This window comes from Eleutherodactylus coqui, chromosome 3 (assembly GCF_035609145.1).
Source record: "Eleutherodactylus coqui strain aEleCoq1 chromosome 3, aEleCoq1.hap1, whole genome shotgun sequence".
Classification (NCBI taxonomy): Eukaryota; Metazoa; Chordata; class Amphibia; order Anura; family Eleutherodactylidae; genus Eleutherodactylus; species Eleutherodactylus coqui.
The window spans coordinates 232,795,224-232,811,525 of NC_089839.1; the positions used below are offsets into that span (position 1 = coordinate 232,795,224).

The 16,302-nt window shown below is 42.7% G+C and overlaps 1 protein-coding gene across 1 annotated transcript in view; it reads right to left on the bottom strand.

The window, feature by feature from the left end:
* Positions 1–16,302, bottom strand: part of COLGALT2 (collagen beta(1-O)galactosyltransferase 2) — an 84,861-nt gene that overhangs the window by 40,952 nt on the left and 27,607 nt on the right. Inside the window, exon 2 of the mRNA XM_066597087.1 lies at positions 167–277. Within this exon, the coding sequence (XP_066453184.1) occupies positions 167–277 (111 nt within the window). The remainder of the gene's footprint in view (positions 1–166; positions 278–16,302) is intronic.

Below are 16,302 nucleotides of genomic sequence, written 5' to 3' on the forward strand. Positions count from 1 at the left end.
ATCGTAATTACAATTGTTTGTTCCCATAGTATGGCTGTATATCCCCCCGATTACATGAGGGAGATGTATTGACAATCAGTTAGTATTTTTATGTTCACTGAAATAAGTGTTATGCTAAATTCTGTATTCTACTCAGAAGCAGAATTTGTAGGGTTCCATTACTTACCTTGGCTCTGCCATTGGCCTCCACTCGACATAATGGTATAACTTTTGTACACTCTTTAACCATTCTCGTAAAATAGCTGTGGTGTTATCAATATTGTGATCAGTCGCTGCCCTAAAACCAAAAAATAAAGAAAGTTTGAAATTCTGACAAATTCTAAAGTTATTTATTGATTTTGTAATATTTCTTTTAAATTCAGTTTTCCAGCACGTTTTCGGAAAATATATACGGTAATGATTTAATTAGTGATAACACTGGATTCGGCAAAGCGTCCAACTGTCAGCTAGCTGCTAATAGAGTTCCGAAGACTCATGGGAAAACAATCGTTAACAGCTTTTACATAGCACTTCTACGTATAAAAATAAATATCTTCCACATTACAATGGAAGGGCACCACTTCTCGCATGTCTGTTTTAAAAAGTCCTTAGCTGACCTACGAAATAACAATTGTCAATTTATTCATGAATTTCTAGGAAGAATAGAGGAACGGTTCAAAATACAGAGTTTTATTAAGTAAAGATGCTCCAGAATTGTTATATTATCTGAAATACTTCTGTAAAACCTAACCACCTTATGCAGCCTGGATGCCAAAACAGGTTGGGGGGGGGGCACAGTTCTTGACAGAAATGCGTGTCTATCAAACATTCATGGGAAGTATGAAAAAGGAAAACAGCAGGTCAGCGCACTCTCGAAAGGGGATCTGTAGCTCAGACAGCAAGCTAGATGCTGCCAGTCCAATATGCTGGTTGACCATAGGTTAGGTAAGCTCTGAGCATTGGTATAAATGTCAAGGTAAAATTTAATAGGGCATTGGTGAGACCCGTCGGCAAGTCATGTTCTTAGATGGACTTGAGCTGGAAGGGTAAGATCAAATAAACTTTATTTAGAACCACCAAATAACAGCTGGGTGGTTATACAATTCTATAATAATTCCTCTGGTCCTAGGTAAAAGGAAAGGCTCTCAGTAAAACCACTGGTAAGCCAGCTGGCATGGGAGAACCGGCGACAATAGAAACATAAGTCGCAAATGTCTGATATGGGAATATCCCTTTAACATAATAAAGTATTCCAAGTATGAATATAAACCAGTGTTTCCCAAACTCCAGTCCTCATGACGCCCAACAGGTCATCATTTGAGGATATCCAATAGAGAGAACATCTGTGGCAATGTGTGATCCACTGGCAATAAGTATATCACTAGTGCAAAACTATAGAAATCCTGAAAACCTGACCTGTTGGGGGGCCGTGAGGACCAGAATTTAGGAAACACTGATATATAAGGACACGGTGTCTCTTTCCATTTAAAGTTAACCTTTATTTTCCATCTCTGTAACCATGGCGGTTCATGGCGAAACTAAAAATATGAGTATTTGTGACATTAGAATAATATAAGAGGGACAGTATCCACCTATAGGATAAAGCCTATAGAAATATCAATGCCTGTAACAACTGAATTATTATCCCACGGGTGCACACAGCTTCCCGGAACTAATGTCGAAACATGTAGGAGTTTTCCATCCTCGCAGGTGCTTTGTGTCTTGGAGTTCTAGATTCTCTCCTAGTCTGTATATAGCTGGGCTGAATTAAGATTTGCTATTCTCAAATTGATTTAATGCTAAAATAAGCCTTCCTTTATTTTTTTTTATAATGTTGTCGTCCAAATCATTAGTCTGCTAAAATGGCTTTTTATTTTTCATTCTACTTCAGACAGAGAGTCTTTTCTACCTCTCTGGGTCGCAGGAAATATCTGTTTACTTGTGGAGACTCTCCATCCTCATTTGGACATTTGTAGAAAACAAGAGCCGTCTTCTATGTGACTAAAAATAAAGTGAGACGTGTGGAACAGGTTGTTTTTTTAGAACAAAATATATCACTAAATTGATGTCTTGGGGTAACCTGAACACAGTGAAGCGATACGGAAAATCACAGGAATGTACTAAGATTGGAAGTACACTTCATTCCCTCACAATTTACAAATCAGTACAGTAAAGAGCCACGATAAAGTATAGCTTCATTTATATACCATGCTTCCCCAAAAATAAGACACTGTCTTATATTAATTTTTGCCCCCAAAAAAGGCACAGTGCCTTATTTTCACCTGGTCCATGGCGTCCCGATGCCTCCCGATGGTCTTAGGCTTGCGGCGCTGTGTTAAACTGCGTCCTCCTCGTCTCACAGCTGAGCTTCCATTGGTAATGGGGCTTTGAATACCCCGTTTCCAGCAAAGCGAGTGCTGTGATTGGCTAATCAAGTGCCAGAGGCCAATCACAGCCGGCACTCGATGAGCCAATCACAGCCATTCAGTGATGTCATTCACTGAATGGCTGTGATTGGCTCATCAAGTGCCGGATGTGATTGGCTGCTGGCACTCGATAAGCCAATCACAGAGCTCGCTTTGCTGGAGGCGGGGTATTCAAAGCCCCGTCACCAGCAGAAGCTCAGCTGTGAGACGAGGAGGACGTAGTTTACTGCAGCACCGCCAGAGACCATCGGGAAGCCACGGGCCAGGTGAGTATTGATTTTTTTGGGGGGGGGGGCACTTTAGCTAGGTCCTATATTTCAAGCCTTCCCCCGAAAACCCGATAGGTCTTACTATCGGGGGAGGACCTGTTTTCGGGGAAACACGGTCGTATATAATTGTATTAGTTGCTACTTATGCTGAAATTCTTCCCTTTATAAGCAGGACAATTTGATAAGATTCTCAGGAGGTTAAGGCCACCTGCACACAGGTGGATTTGCATTGCGATTTTCCGCTTGCGGAGGAGAGATCGCAGCATACTCCTTTGAAGTCAATGGAAGCCGCCCGATCCATGGCTCTACCGCAATAACACTGCTGGAAGGTTGCGGAGTCCATGTCATTGCCTAGTCCACTGCGGGATTTCGCATGCGGAATCGGATCCGCCCGTGTGCAGCCGACCTAAATGTCCTTAAATTGTCCTTCAAGTTCATCAGCAGCTTTAATATGTTTTACAAGTCTGTATGTAGAATATGGAGCTACAGAAACCAGATTTTGTAAAACACCTGATGCCTCATGTGTTAAAACTCTTTAAAAGTAAGACTGGTCATGTCATCCTTACAAATCAGATTTGAAATGAATACCCAACTTATCAACTAAAGGGGTCATAGGAGAATATCAAAAACACGTAGGTGCAAAGTCAATAAAATTGTAGCCAAATACAATGCTGGTGCTCCAGTTACTGAGTCCAAACACAGCTCATTGTTCTTTAGCACTGATGGGCTATAACAGCAGACAACCAGTAAGGCCTCCTTCCCACGAACGGATTTCCGCCGCGTAATTCGCGGCGAAAATCCGCTGCGTTGCACGCAGCTATTAGGTTCTATTGAACCTAATAGCTCAATGCTCACGATGCGTAATTCCACCGCGGAATTACGCACCGCGATTTCTCCCGTCCTCACCCGCAGCATGCTCTATTTTCTGCGGGTGAGGACGGGCTGTACGCACTGACGGCTTCCATTGCAGTCAATGGAAGCCGTCCATTCACGCTATCTCCCGCTGTAACCAGCGGGAGATAGCGTGAAAAAACGCTTTCCCGCCCACCGCCGAGCGTCATATGACGCCAAATGACGCGGTCCGGCCGCGTCACGTGACACGGCCGGCCGTGCACGTGACACGGCTGGTGACGCGCGGCGGTGGGCGGTGACGAGCGGTGACGCGGCGGCGGTGGGCGGGGAAGCGATTTCACGCTATGTCCCGCAGGTAAGTATAGGGGCTCTGGGGGGCGCCGTGACGGGCTTCACTGCGTAATATTACGCTGCGGAGCCCGTCACGCTCGTGGGAAGGAGGCCTTAAAGTGTCATTGTTGTCTAGGAGGAACAGAAAGGCAAAATTCCAATGAAGAGCCAAAAACGTGGATCACTTAGCAGATCGCAGGGTCAGATGAATCCAGATATCTGTTGCATCATGTTGATTGGAAGGTCAGAATTCGGTACAAGCAGCATGAATCAGTGAACCCTTTCTGTGACGTGTTCAGACATGTCAGTATCTCCATTCACTTAACACAGTGGCCGTTCAGTACTGAACGGCTACTATTTACACTGAACAATCATCGCTCAGGATTTTATACAGCTTAATGATTGTTCAGTGTAAACAGCAGCCATTTAGTACTGAACAGCCACTGCGTTAAGTGAATGGAGAAGGGCGGGGAGAGCGAGGAGTGAAATTTCCTCTAGGCGCCCTGCCTCCCTACTGAACAAGCCAGTGAAACTCGCTCCTGTGCAGCAGCTTAGGAGCGAGTACACATAGGGACGAGTGTCGAGTATTGTTTTGCCTGACATTTGTCCCATGTAAAGGGGCCTTTAGGCGTATAATAGTCCACGAGGTCACAAAGGAACCCAACTATGCAAGTAAAGACCACCTTTAGAATTAACTAATGTCAATGTCCATGAGTCTGCCATCAGGAAGACACTGAACAACAAAGGTGTGCATGGCAGGAGTGCAAAGAAAAAACCTCTTCCCTCCAAAAAGAACATTGCTGCCCATCTGCAGCCTACTAAAGATCACTTGGACGAGTCAGAAGGCTATTTGAACAATGTTTTGTGGATGGATGACACTAAAGAGAGCTTTTTGGCTTAAATGAGAAGCGTTAGGTTTGGAGAAAGAAAAACACTGCATTACAGTATAAAAACCTCATGCCAACTGTGAGACACGGTGGTAGTAGATGCATGGTTTGAGCCTGCTTTGCTGTTTTTGGGCAAGGATGGCTTGCCATCCTTGATGGAACAATGAATTCTGAATCATACCAGCATATTCTAAACAAAAATGTCAGGACATCTGCTCTTTATATAGTTTTATACTTTTTTTTCTTTGACATTTTTATTTTTAAGGTAGTTTTATGATCAGTTTGCATTTCACTTAACCTTTTTATGTTTGCCTACAAGTATACATGAACTGCAGACACTGATTTTCTTGGCTCATCTGCGGTTTCCTTGAGTGTACATATTGTCTTTTATATGGTATTTTAAGTTTGAACTTCCCTTTGATGATTTTTTTCTAATTATCTGTCCGGTACATCTTTTTTATTTTGGTGTTGATGCTATACAGATACAGTAGAAGATTAGTTAGCACAGAATGTTGGACGTATTACACTGCACATGTCTGGTCTGCCAGCAGAATGTTAAAGAGCTGAATGAGCTGAGTAAGCTGATAATTTTGTGGGAAAAGATTCAGTATAGTTTGTAACTTTTTATTTGAAATCTCTACTCTCCCTTTGCTTAGAGGTCCAGTGGGCGGTCTTAATTAGTCATCTCTGTATGCACAGTCATTGAGGTAGAGTTGCCAACGATTGAGTTAGATTCCGGTCTGAAGTCCTAGACAAAGAAAGAGCAGGGACTTCATTTGATAAATTACAAGTTTGATCAAATAATTTCTGACAAACCTATATATGAATCTGCTCAGCTCCACCCAGAGGCGTAACTTGAAGCTTCTGGACCACAGTGCAAAATCTGTAACGGGGCCCCCAACTATAATGCTTTTTTCATAGTACTGGGCTCCCAATATGGAGAAGAGAGGCCTTATGGCCCCCCTAAGGCTCCTGTGCCCAGGTGCAACCGCATCCCCTGCACCCCCTATAGTTACGCCCGTGGCTCCACCTGTTCTATAACGTGATGCTGGAAATTAGATAGCATTTTCATGGTGATAGGTTCCCTTTAAAGGAATAATGCTTATTTTCAGCTGTGATTTGTAAGGAGCTGTAGAAATACAAAGTTGAGCTCTAAGTGTTTACGCTGACAACAAGACGCCACTTAGACGCAAGTTTGATTTTTGAGTCCTACTTAGAAGCTGACAGAAAAGCTGCAGGGAATTTATATGTCCTATCATATTACAAGAATGTCCCTGCTTCCATGAAAGTGATTCAGATACTAGTTATTCCCTGATATCAGAGCCTTCCACATTTTTTAACAGAAATAGGTACAATCACTGATGTTTCCTCAAAGGAAATTGTAATATTTAGTATCTCCGATTTCTATACATTCACCCTGAGATGTCAATTAACGCCCCTGCCTGGTTCCTATAGAGGATCGGGAATAAGGAAGACAGGCACCCATTAACCCTTAACTGCACTGAGCTGTATAGTGCACAAATTCGCCTAAGCATAACATATTCTAGCCTAGACTCCAAAGAGTCACCTCAAGAAACCCCCGATCTACCTAATCAAATGCCTTTTCAGCATCTGCTAAAAGCAAGCATAAGGCCGCCTGCACACAAACGGATTTGCATTGCGGAATCCGCAGTAAGCATCCACACCACAGATAGACAGCGAATACTGTTCATAGCATGCAATGAGAAATAACTTTTTCCTGCACACTCGCAGAAGCCAAGTGCTGTTTCTGCGAGCGGAGGAAAACTTGCAGCATGCTCTATTTTTGTATGGATACCATGTGGATGGCCTCCATTGAAGTCAATGGAAAGCTGTCTGACCCACGGCCCATCTTCAATTAACATTATGGATTCTGTGTCATCGTCTAATGATGGCGCTAGAAAAATGAACATCTGAAAAAAAATGTGAATTGCGCATATCCAACAGCAGCTTGCCGCAGCCATCTGCAATACAGAAAAAGAAGAAAGAACACAGTTACGTAGGGTCGCCAGCCGTGGTCAGGGTCAGATTCCACTGCGGGCTTCTGGATTCCATTCGTGTGCCGGCGGCCTAAGGGAAGTCACCTGATATGAGCCAAGGAGACCAAAGACAGCATCTTTATAGTATTGTTTCAAGCCTCTAGGCCAGACATAAAACACACCTGATCTCAAATTTTTATAAATTGGAGAGGTATAATTTTATAAACTTTTTTTATATCAGCAGTAATGACAGAAATTGGATGCTAGTTCCCACTGTGTAAATGATCCTTCCATTTCTAATACAGGTATATGAGCTAAAAGAGCTTGTCTAAGAAAAGCACCTGAGGCTGAAATTGCTTGGAAGACACTGTGAAGAAAGGGTTGAAGAAGGACCCCTAATAGCTCATAGAACCTCGTCTGGGCCTGGTCTCTTTCCAGCTTTCAGTTCTTTAATTACTAACTCCAATTCTTACTCATGAATTTCCTTTTCCAAAGCTTCACACTTTAATTCTTTGTTCCAGTTGAGCTGGGTCTAATGAGGTCTAGTGGCCAGAGATGCCATGCAAGGATTCATGATATTTCCTAAATTCTTCTAAGATATTCCAAGTAGAAAATACTGAAACTTTTGAGAGGGAATTTAAGTGCATCATATGGGATTATGGGAGCCTAGGATGTAGAGGCCTTGCCAACCATCTACCACATTTATTTCCAAATTCCAAAAACCTTTGTGTAATCTAACTTGAGCTTGCAAAGTCTTCTCATTCTAAAATATGTAAAATGTGTTGCCTAAAACCAGAGATCTCTGCGAAAAGAAGGTCAGAAAGGATCCTCTTATTAGCTGTGTCCTTGAAAGCAAATTTCCCCCAAAGCCTTGTTCTGTGTGCAATAAATACACCCCGGAGTATACATTTAAGTATCTCACAAAACCAGAGCATGATCTGACCAAAGGAAGCCATGACAAGAGCACTTGGGAAGATAGTCCAAGAGGGCATGCGAAATGAATAAATAGTCAATCCTGGAGTAATTATGATGAGAGTTGGAGTAACAGCTATAATCACCCTGTGTAGGGTGTAGAACTCTCCACATATCTACTCGAAGCATACCCCTTGAGGAGTCAAGAGATGGTTCCACTGGCATAGCTATAGTGGATGCAGGGGATGCGGTTGCACCCGGGTCCAGGGGGCCCATAAGGCCTCTCTTCTCCATATAGGGAGCCCAGGACTATGAATAAAGCATTATAGTTGGGGGCCCTGTTACAGGTTTTGCATTGGGGCCCAGGAGCTTCAAGTTACGCCTCTGGATGGTTCCATGGTGATATTAAAATTATGTGGAACTTTCAGAAGAGATGTTAACTTTTGTAAAGCCCTCTTCAACTCCACCTTTTGACACTTGATTGATGGCTCAAGTATAACACCAGGGAAAACTTGAGCTGTCAATCAAAAGCAAGGGGGAAGGGCTGAGGGAAGTTTAATGAAGAACGCCCAGGACCACTCACTCATAATGCAATATCCATTGGATAATTCTCACTTAATATGTCATGATACGTGGAGAAATAATAAAACAACAATTCCTGAGTTTCTGCGGCAGCATGAGTGGCAAGGGATGTGCGTTTAGTCTTTCTTTCCTACAAGCTATTTTGCCTTGCTACTAGTTCAGCATCCTAAAATGTACTAGCAGATGTTCTTAAAAGTCATAAAAATTTAGGTTTTTGTTGAGGAAGTCCAAGAAAGTTCCTCAGGGGAAAAGGAAGTACATTTTAAAGTTCTATTCTAATATACAGCCAGGTAAGACCGGCTTATGCATCTGAATGCTAAGCAGATATGAATTTTGTCCAGACAAAGGCTGAACTGGATATATACTCCTAGCAGCTAAGATTTCCATCACTAAGCATTGGGAATTCCCAAAGCTAATCACTGACACAGTGCAAGCTCCATTCATTTGAGTAATTGACCCATTGACCAGCTTATGTATATTTTAAGTGGTATCCAAAGCCACAGTCTCTGTTGTAATCTTTCCCTTGGACTAACGCCCTCTTATTATACTGCCTTGTTATTCACTCCGCAGCTGGAGAAGAATCTAGGTTATGTTAGGGTCAGCGTGAACCAAATTTATAATACTTGTACAACTTTTTAATTTAGGGTAAATGCAAATCTGCTTATGAACTTATTTTAGGACCAAAGTTCTGCAAATATCTGTAACACGTTTACTTTCCAGACTTCTCATCTTTCATAGCAACCTAGTGTTCTTCTGGTATAGTGACACTCTCCCCTCATCGAGGCTCATATAGATACTAAATAAACATGAATATGAAAGAACAACTTCAAATTTTAGGGAGACGCTAGAAGCAATTGTTGCAGCCACAGATGGAACAAAAACTTATTGAAATTAGAGGGGCAGCAACATAGGGCTGCAGTCACACGGGTAGGAAATCCTGCAGAAATTTTGTGGACTGTCCGCGGGCGGGTCCGCACGGAAATTCCGTCAGAGTTCCGCGGCAGAAAGGCAGCTTCAAAACCCGTATTTTGAAGCGACTTGTCCACCTGTATTCCACTGCGGCCATCTCTCCCCAGAGAGAAGAGAGCCTCTGATGGATGCCATACACTAGCATCCATCACCCATAGGGTATCATTATAAAAGACACCCCTAGAAAACCTGTATGTTGTGTAGTATTGTTTCTAGATGGATACAGTAGAATAGTTTAGTCTACTATGCTATGCAATACTTTATTTTGCAATATACTGACATATCCCAGCAAGGAGGAGATCTAAAGGACCGCTAATGTAAACCTAATGCAGAGGGGTAGTTAGGTTTTCCTGCACAGATTCAGTTCAGTGCCTCTCCCAGCCATATGTAGTTTAACATGCTGCACCCCTCCAATTAATGTAACAAAGAACTCACACACTATACATGTATGCATCCCAGGGTTATAAAACATTTACACTTGAAGGGGTATTCATAGAATCAATATTTATCACCTGTCCTGTGTTGGGACCCCTACCAATGCTCTGTATTACTGAAGGGCATGTACTGATTGGTTGTCTAGCAGCACCTCTCTACAGTACAGTAAGAGGTAGTATAGGAACTTTAAAAGGCGTATTAACAAGATTTTTTTCATTTTCAGTTTTTCCTCCCGACTTTTAAAAAATCCTAACTCTTATTTATCCATCAACATAGCAGTCTGAGGGCTTGTTTTATGCGGGACGAGTTGTATTTTTAAATGGTACTATGTAATGTACTACATAAAGTACTGAAAAACTTTTAAAAAGCGGAGTGAAATGAAAAAAAAAACGCAATTCTATCATCTTTGCAGCGGTCTTGTTTCTACAGTGTACATACTGCAGTCTGTGGATAGGCGATAACTTGTTGACTGATTGGGGTCTGACAACTAGAACCCCCACCAATCCCCAGATATCGTTACCAACGTGTCCCAAAGTTTTGACATCAGTGGCAGCCACCACTCCACATATTTCAATGGGACTACCAAGACAGCCCCTTTAAGGCTCTGTCATAAGGGGTTAAAAATCATGGGCAGACTTCCATCATACAGCATCACTCTTTTTGAATCAACTTGAACATGATCCAGTCATCTGTGCTGTTTAACCCTTTGCAATCCAATTTTGGATTCAGGGTTTCCTAGGGGGCTTTCTCTTTCTGCCACTATACAATGGTGCCATCTGCTGACTAGAGCCAGTACTGCGGTATGGGACATACTGGAGAGGCCCCCGGGAACAGAGCAGCCAGTAATCTACAGTAAGAATACCCTGCCGGATGTCTTCCGACATCAGAGCTGTACAGCCTTCAATCAGAATGTCTTCAGACATCAGACAATGAATTGGAAAGGGTTAAATGTACTAAATGTATGTTGTTTGCCTATCAAGTTTGCTGCTTGCTGTTCAGAAATGTCAGCCTATACATGTTAGGGCTCACTCACACTGGTGTTAGCCCAGGTTAACCATTTCCATTTCTCTCTTATGTTCGTGATGCAGAGAAACTGAAATTAAACGTTTCCGTTTTTTCCCCCCAATGATGTCAATGAGATAAAAAAATTGTTTATTTCCATATTGTGTAATTTTAGAGATCAACGAGTATACTCGCTAAGGACAATTACTCGATTGAGCATTGTCCGTAGCGAGTATCTCTCTGCTCGGGAGCAAAGGTTCGGCTGCCGGCGCGGGTGACAGGTGAGTTGCGGCTATTAGCAGGGGGGAGAGAGATCTCCCCTCCGTTCCTCCCCGTTCTCCCCCGCCGCCGGCAGCCGAATCTTTGCTCCAGAGCGGGCAGGTACTCGCTAAGGGCAATGCTCATTCGAGTAATTGCCCTTAGCGAGTATGCTCGCTCATCTCTATTTAATTTCTATTTTTCTATGCGGAAAATATTGCGCAACCAGCTGATATGTGTAATAATGTTTTAATGATTTCATAACAAATAGCTGTAATATTCCCAAGTACTTTGTGTTCTGCCTCTATGATTGAAGGGGCAGCATAGATTGTAAATGTTCCATTCAGATGAGCATTCCAAAAAGTTGCTGTCTACATCATGATTTGCAAAGCCTTTTAAAGTAGTAAAATAATAATGTCTAGCTGAAAAGCTGCAAATAAATGCTACAACCTTCAAGGAGAATTAGCATTCATGATTTGTGGAAATCTACAGGGAAATTTCCAACACTGCCGAAGTTGCTTCCTGTATAAACACATGAGCTGATCCACACTCTCCGAACTCTATGCACCCATTAATTATGGATTAGTACCCAAGAAGAGTCTTACGTAACAAGTCCGCTAGAATCAATTCTGCTTAAAAAGTTAATGTTTTGTATATTTAAACTGAATCCCCTGAAGTGTTAGACAGCAAGCAAAACAGTATTAATAGGTACATTATGCACATATTTATATACTTATTAGAGTCATTGTTTACTACATCCTCTAACTGCAGGCTACAAGTCTCATTCCTTATTATCATATTGACATTTAGAATATATAATTGAATTTATAACAAACAAATGGACGACTCCATCCAAGACTAAAGAGAAAAAACTGTTAATTAGAGAATAATCCCAATGCCTGACACAAGTCTGGTTTTTTTCCTATTCACATTCTTCACTGTAACAATTTCGGTACTTTATATGCATCTTCCCAGTAAAGTACAATGGAAGGAGATACTAAACTGGATTTCAAGATTGTTATTTAAAAAAAAAATCTTCTCACCCCGTAAACAAGGCTAAATATCATAATGGGGAGTTTGTGCCTAGAATATATACTGCAGCTAGGATGTGGAAGCCTCCCTGGAAATTTTCACCCTGTCTTCCCCAGTAGTACTCATAGCAAGCCCAATCTTTACATCAAGTAGGTCCGCCAGTATCTTCTCTTCCCCCAACATCCAGTAGTCATAGCGAGACTCTTTCCCCAGTAGTGGAAACTATGCCCCCTATCTATTTATTTTCCTAGTTACAGCATGTTCTCCCATGTCCCCAGTAGTCACGCTGCAGCCCATCTCCAAAAGTCACAGCAGGACTCTTCCCTTACATAATAACATAGAATGCTAGGCTGAAAAAAAAAGACAAATGTCCATTCAGTTCAGCCTGTTTCCATCCCCCCTTGTTGATCCAGAAGAAGGCAAAAAATAAACCCAATGAGGCAGAAGCCAATTTATCCCATTTCGGGGGGGGGGGGGGGGGGGGATTCCTTCCTGGCTCCATAATGGCACTCAGAATAATCCCTGGATCAACATTTGAAAAGTTCCTACTTAGCTCCAAGTCCGGTAGTCGGAAGATCCCTGGATCAACAGTCCTTCTGGTCATTTAAAGGGGGTTTCCAGGGAGAATACTTCTGATGATCTATCCTTAGGATAGGTCGTCAATAGTTGATCTGCTGGGGACCGTCACTCGGGACCCCGGCCGATCAGCTGAGCGGGCACAAACTGTCAGTGACGCAAATACACAGAGGTCAGAGGAAAAGCGGCGTTAGTCTCCCCACGCTGACCTCTGTGTAGTGGCTGACACTTGTAACTGCAGGCACGGCTCTCATTGATTTCAACGAGGAAAAAAAAAATTGCAGCATGTTCTGTCTTTTGGCGTTCCCTTGGAATGCCTCGCCCAATGTTTTCAATGAGACCTTTAAAGACATCACACATGGCACCCGCGTACCGTGAGATGTGATGTTTCCAATTAAATAAATGGGAAACACTTGCGATCCACTGAGAATCCACTGAGAATCGCAATCTCACAGAAGTCATGCGAGGTGTTTTTGAATAAAAACTCTCTCATCGGTGTGAAAAACACACGTTGGCAAGCATGATATCAGCCCAAGAAACATGCCGGGTAAATCCATATAAAAGTAACTTTAATTTAGTGACATTACAATGTTTGAATTTCTTCACATAGTTTTTATATTAAGGCCGGGCTCACAGGAGCGTATCTGGCAGCGTGCAAAATATACGCGAGCGGTACGCAATCAGTACACAATGACATTGCATACTGGCTGCGTGGCGCTCATCGCGTAATATGAGCCAAGATACGTCATGCTGCGATTTTTCTTCTGCACGTATTTCAAGCAAGTTGTGTCAGTGGCAACATGTCAGATTGGTACAGCGTACTGAGCGTGCAAGACCCGCGTGCGGAATATGCTGTACCGACACGCTTGTGTGAGCCCGGCCTAACACTGCAGCACAGTTATCGCTATGTTGTGATTATCCGTACGGATCATGCAGTAGAGGAAATCCATTCCATACAAACTTTGCACAAACATCTCATAGTAAACAAATCTGGGCTAACGAGATCCTGATAGAGCCAGCTTCGTTGGGCTCAGGCACCTTTGATCTCATACTGGAGTTTCCGCCATTTGCTTTCCATGAGTCCGTGAAGAATAAATCTATTTACAGGTCATTTCTCATCCTGCATTGAATTAGGACATCTGCATGCTCAGCAGTATCTCAGATGTGACAGGTTTACATTCCTGCGCACAAAGCCAGCTTTCATGGAGAGGTACAAACAGAAACACTGTTTCCCAAGGATTATGTTTAGCCGTGAACCCATAAGTGTGGTCCTCGCTATATGTTTTATGATCTGTAAGTAGCAGCAGTGATAACATCTCAGAAGTTAAAATGGGAACATCTGAACCTGGCAAAGGACTACTTACTGATAGCCCACGTGTAACACCCAGGGGCAAACTCTGAAAGCCCCAACTAACTGGTTATTAGTAGAGATGAGCAAGTATACTCGCTAAGACACATTACTTGAGCGAGTAGTGCCTTAGCCGACTATCTCCCCGCTCGTCTCTAAAGATTCGGGGGCCGGTGGGGGCGCAGGGAGCGGCGGGGGAGAGCGGGGAGGAACGGAGGGGAGATCTTCCTCTCTCCCGCCCGCTCCCTGCCACAACTCACCTGTCACCCTCGCCAGCCCCCGAATCGTTAGAGACGAGCGGGGAGATACTCGGCTAAGGCATTACTCGCTCGAGTAATGTGCCTTAGCAAGTATACTCGCTCATCTCTAGTTATTAGTCATGGTACACGATACAGCCTGTGGTGCAGGATGTTAAGGCAGCAGTATGCAATTCTAAGCTCTCGCTAATGACCTGAAGGTTGTGGGTTCAATCCCCCCAGGTAGCCAGCTCAAGGTTGTCTCATCCTTCTGAGGTCAGTAAAATGAGTACCCTGCTTGGTGAGGGTTATAAATAAATTACCTGAAGGTACTATGGAATAAATTGGTGCTATACAAATAACAAGTCCCTTTTCTCCTACCAAAAGTATCTGGATGGTAGTTTTAACGCAGCTGCTGACTTTGGTTTTGGGTCTGGTCAAACTAACCAAATCAATAGCAATGATATTTTAGAATCCATTGTTTGCTGTGTTCAGGGATGAGGTATATTTCCACATACTGCTGCAATAGCCAAGGGAGGGAAAGGAAAAATGGAGGAAAGGCTAGAAGCGGTAGGATTTGACAGGTCAGAAAGATAGGAGATGGAGTAGATGCATCCAGCCCTCTCCACCCTGACTGTGTTATTTCAATATCATGCAGTCAATTACAAGCAGATGCGATAAACATATACATACCTCCTCTATAATGACGTATGCTGCACTAAACTGTATGCACAGTCCCAGGCAGCTGCTAAGAGCTGCATTCAGTAAAATGCCCCCTTGAGGCTTTTGAATGTCATATTGGACTGCGTCCCAGTATCACACCATATCCTCTAGATTTTTCATTACCAAAGTACTAGATGAATGGAACCCGCATTTAAGGAAACTGTATTTTCTCAATAAAACATGCAAAATGAAATTTTGCAACACATAAGGTCATATAATGATGTAGCCAAGTTTAGCGGTGAGAACTTTCTGTGACAAGTTATCTTATCCTAAGCCAATAAAATCTATTGTTCTCTCCATTTAAAGGGTAATTTAAAACTTCTTAAAAACTTCTACTATATCACAGTAATATGTCAGAAGTTTTGATAAGTGTGGGTCCAGGTGCCAAGACCCCTACTGATTATTAAAACAAAACTGCAGAAGCATTTATATGGGCCCTCATCCCATAGGCTGTTTCATTCATTGCTCAAAGCAGTAGATAGCCTCCATAGAAAGTTTATGGAGTCCATACTTTGCTAACAATGACAGCCGAACAGGCGCAGCACTCATATGAACACTTCTGCCTGTTCGTTTTAGCAATTCATGGGGGGTTCAGCATCTGGAACCCCAACGATCAAAACCTTTTATACGTAATATGACACATCAGAAGATCTGCAGACGTTTAGTTATACTTTAACGCAACAAAGTTATAATAAAGCATTAAGGGTCATAATAAACTTGGTTGCATCAGTTCCACAACATATATGCAGTATACGTCCGGTCTCGCACAAGCGTAATTTCACTGCGGATTACACGTGCTTAATAGGCGGTGAATGGAGTCAATTGATTTTTATTGATCTGCTCACGCTTGCGTATATTTCTTGCATAAAAAAGAAGGCAGCATGTTCTATTTTACTGCATACAGCCCTATCGTTTTCTAAGGATTCGTTCGAAATGCAGTGCATGCGCAGTTATATTGCGTATGTACGGCGTTTTTTAGTCATGCTGCTAGGAAACATCAGAAGCAAGTAAAAAAAAAAAGAAGAAACCAGGAAGCCCGTGCAGAACAGTGCGCGTAAAACACGCTGTACATGCGCAGGCAAAGGGGAAACAATACGCAGTTTCCTGCCCCAGTAAAATGCTGCAATTTCTAAGCAATGTTTTACCATATGGTCATGTGAGTCCAGCTGAAGGCCACTTTCACGTGTGTTCACGAAAGCTGCATTTAAAATCGTGGCATTTTACTGCGATTTTCAGTTGTGTTTTTGAACGCATGACCCGGTGTTTGACAGCGTTTTTTAACGCACGCCATCATTGTGATGGGTGATGAGGTGCGTTAAAAACCATTAAAAACGCACAAAAATAGAACAGACAGGTCTGCGAGGCCCCATTGAAATCAGTAGGAGCGTTGTACCGCCATTAGCGCGGCGTTTGGAATGCCGTGCTAATTGCGTTTAAAAAACGTCCAGTGTGAGAGCGGCCTAAGGGGCATAAATCAATAATAGATATT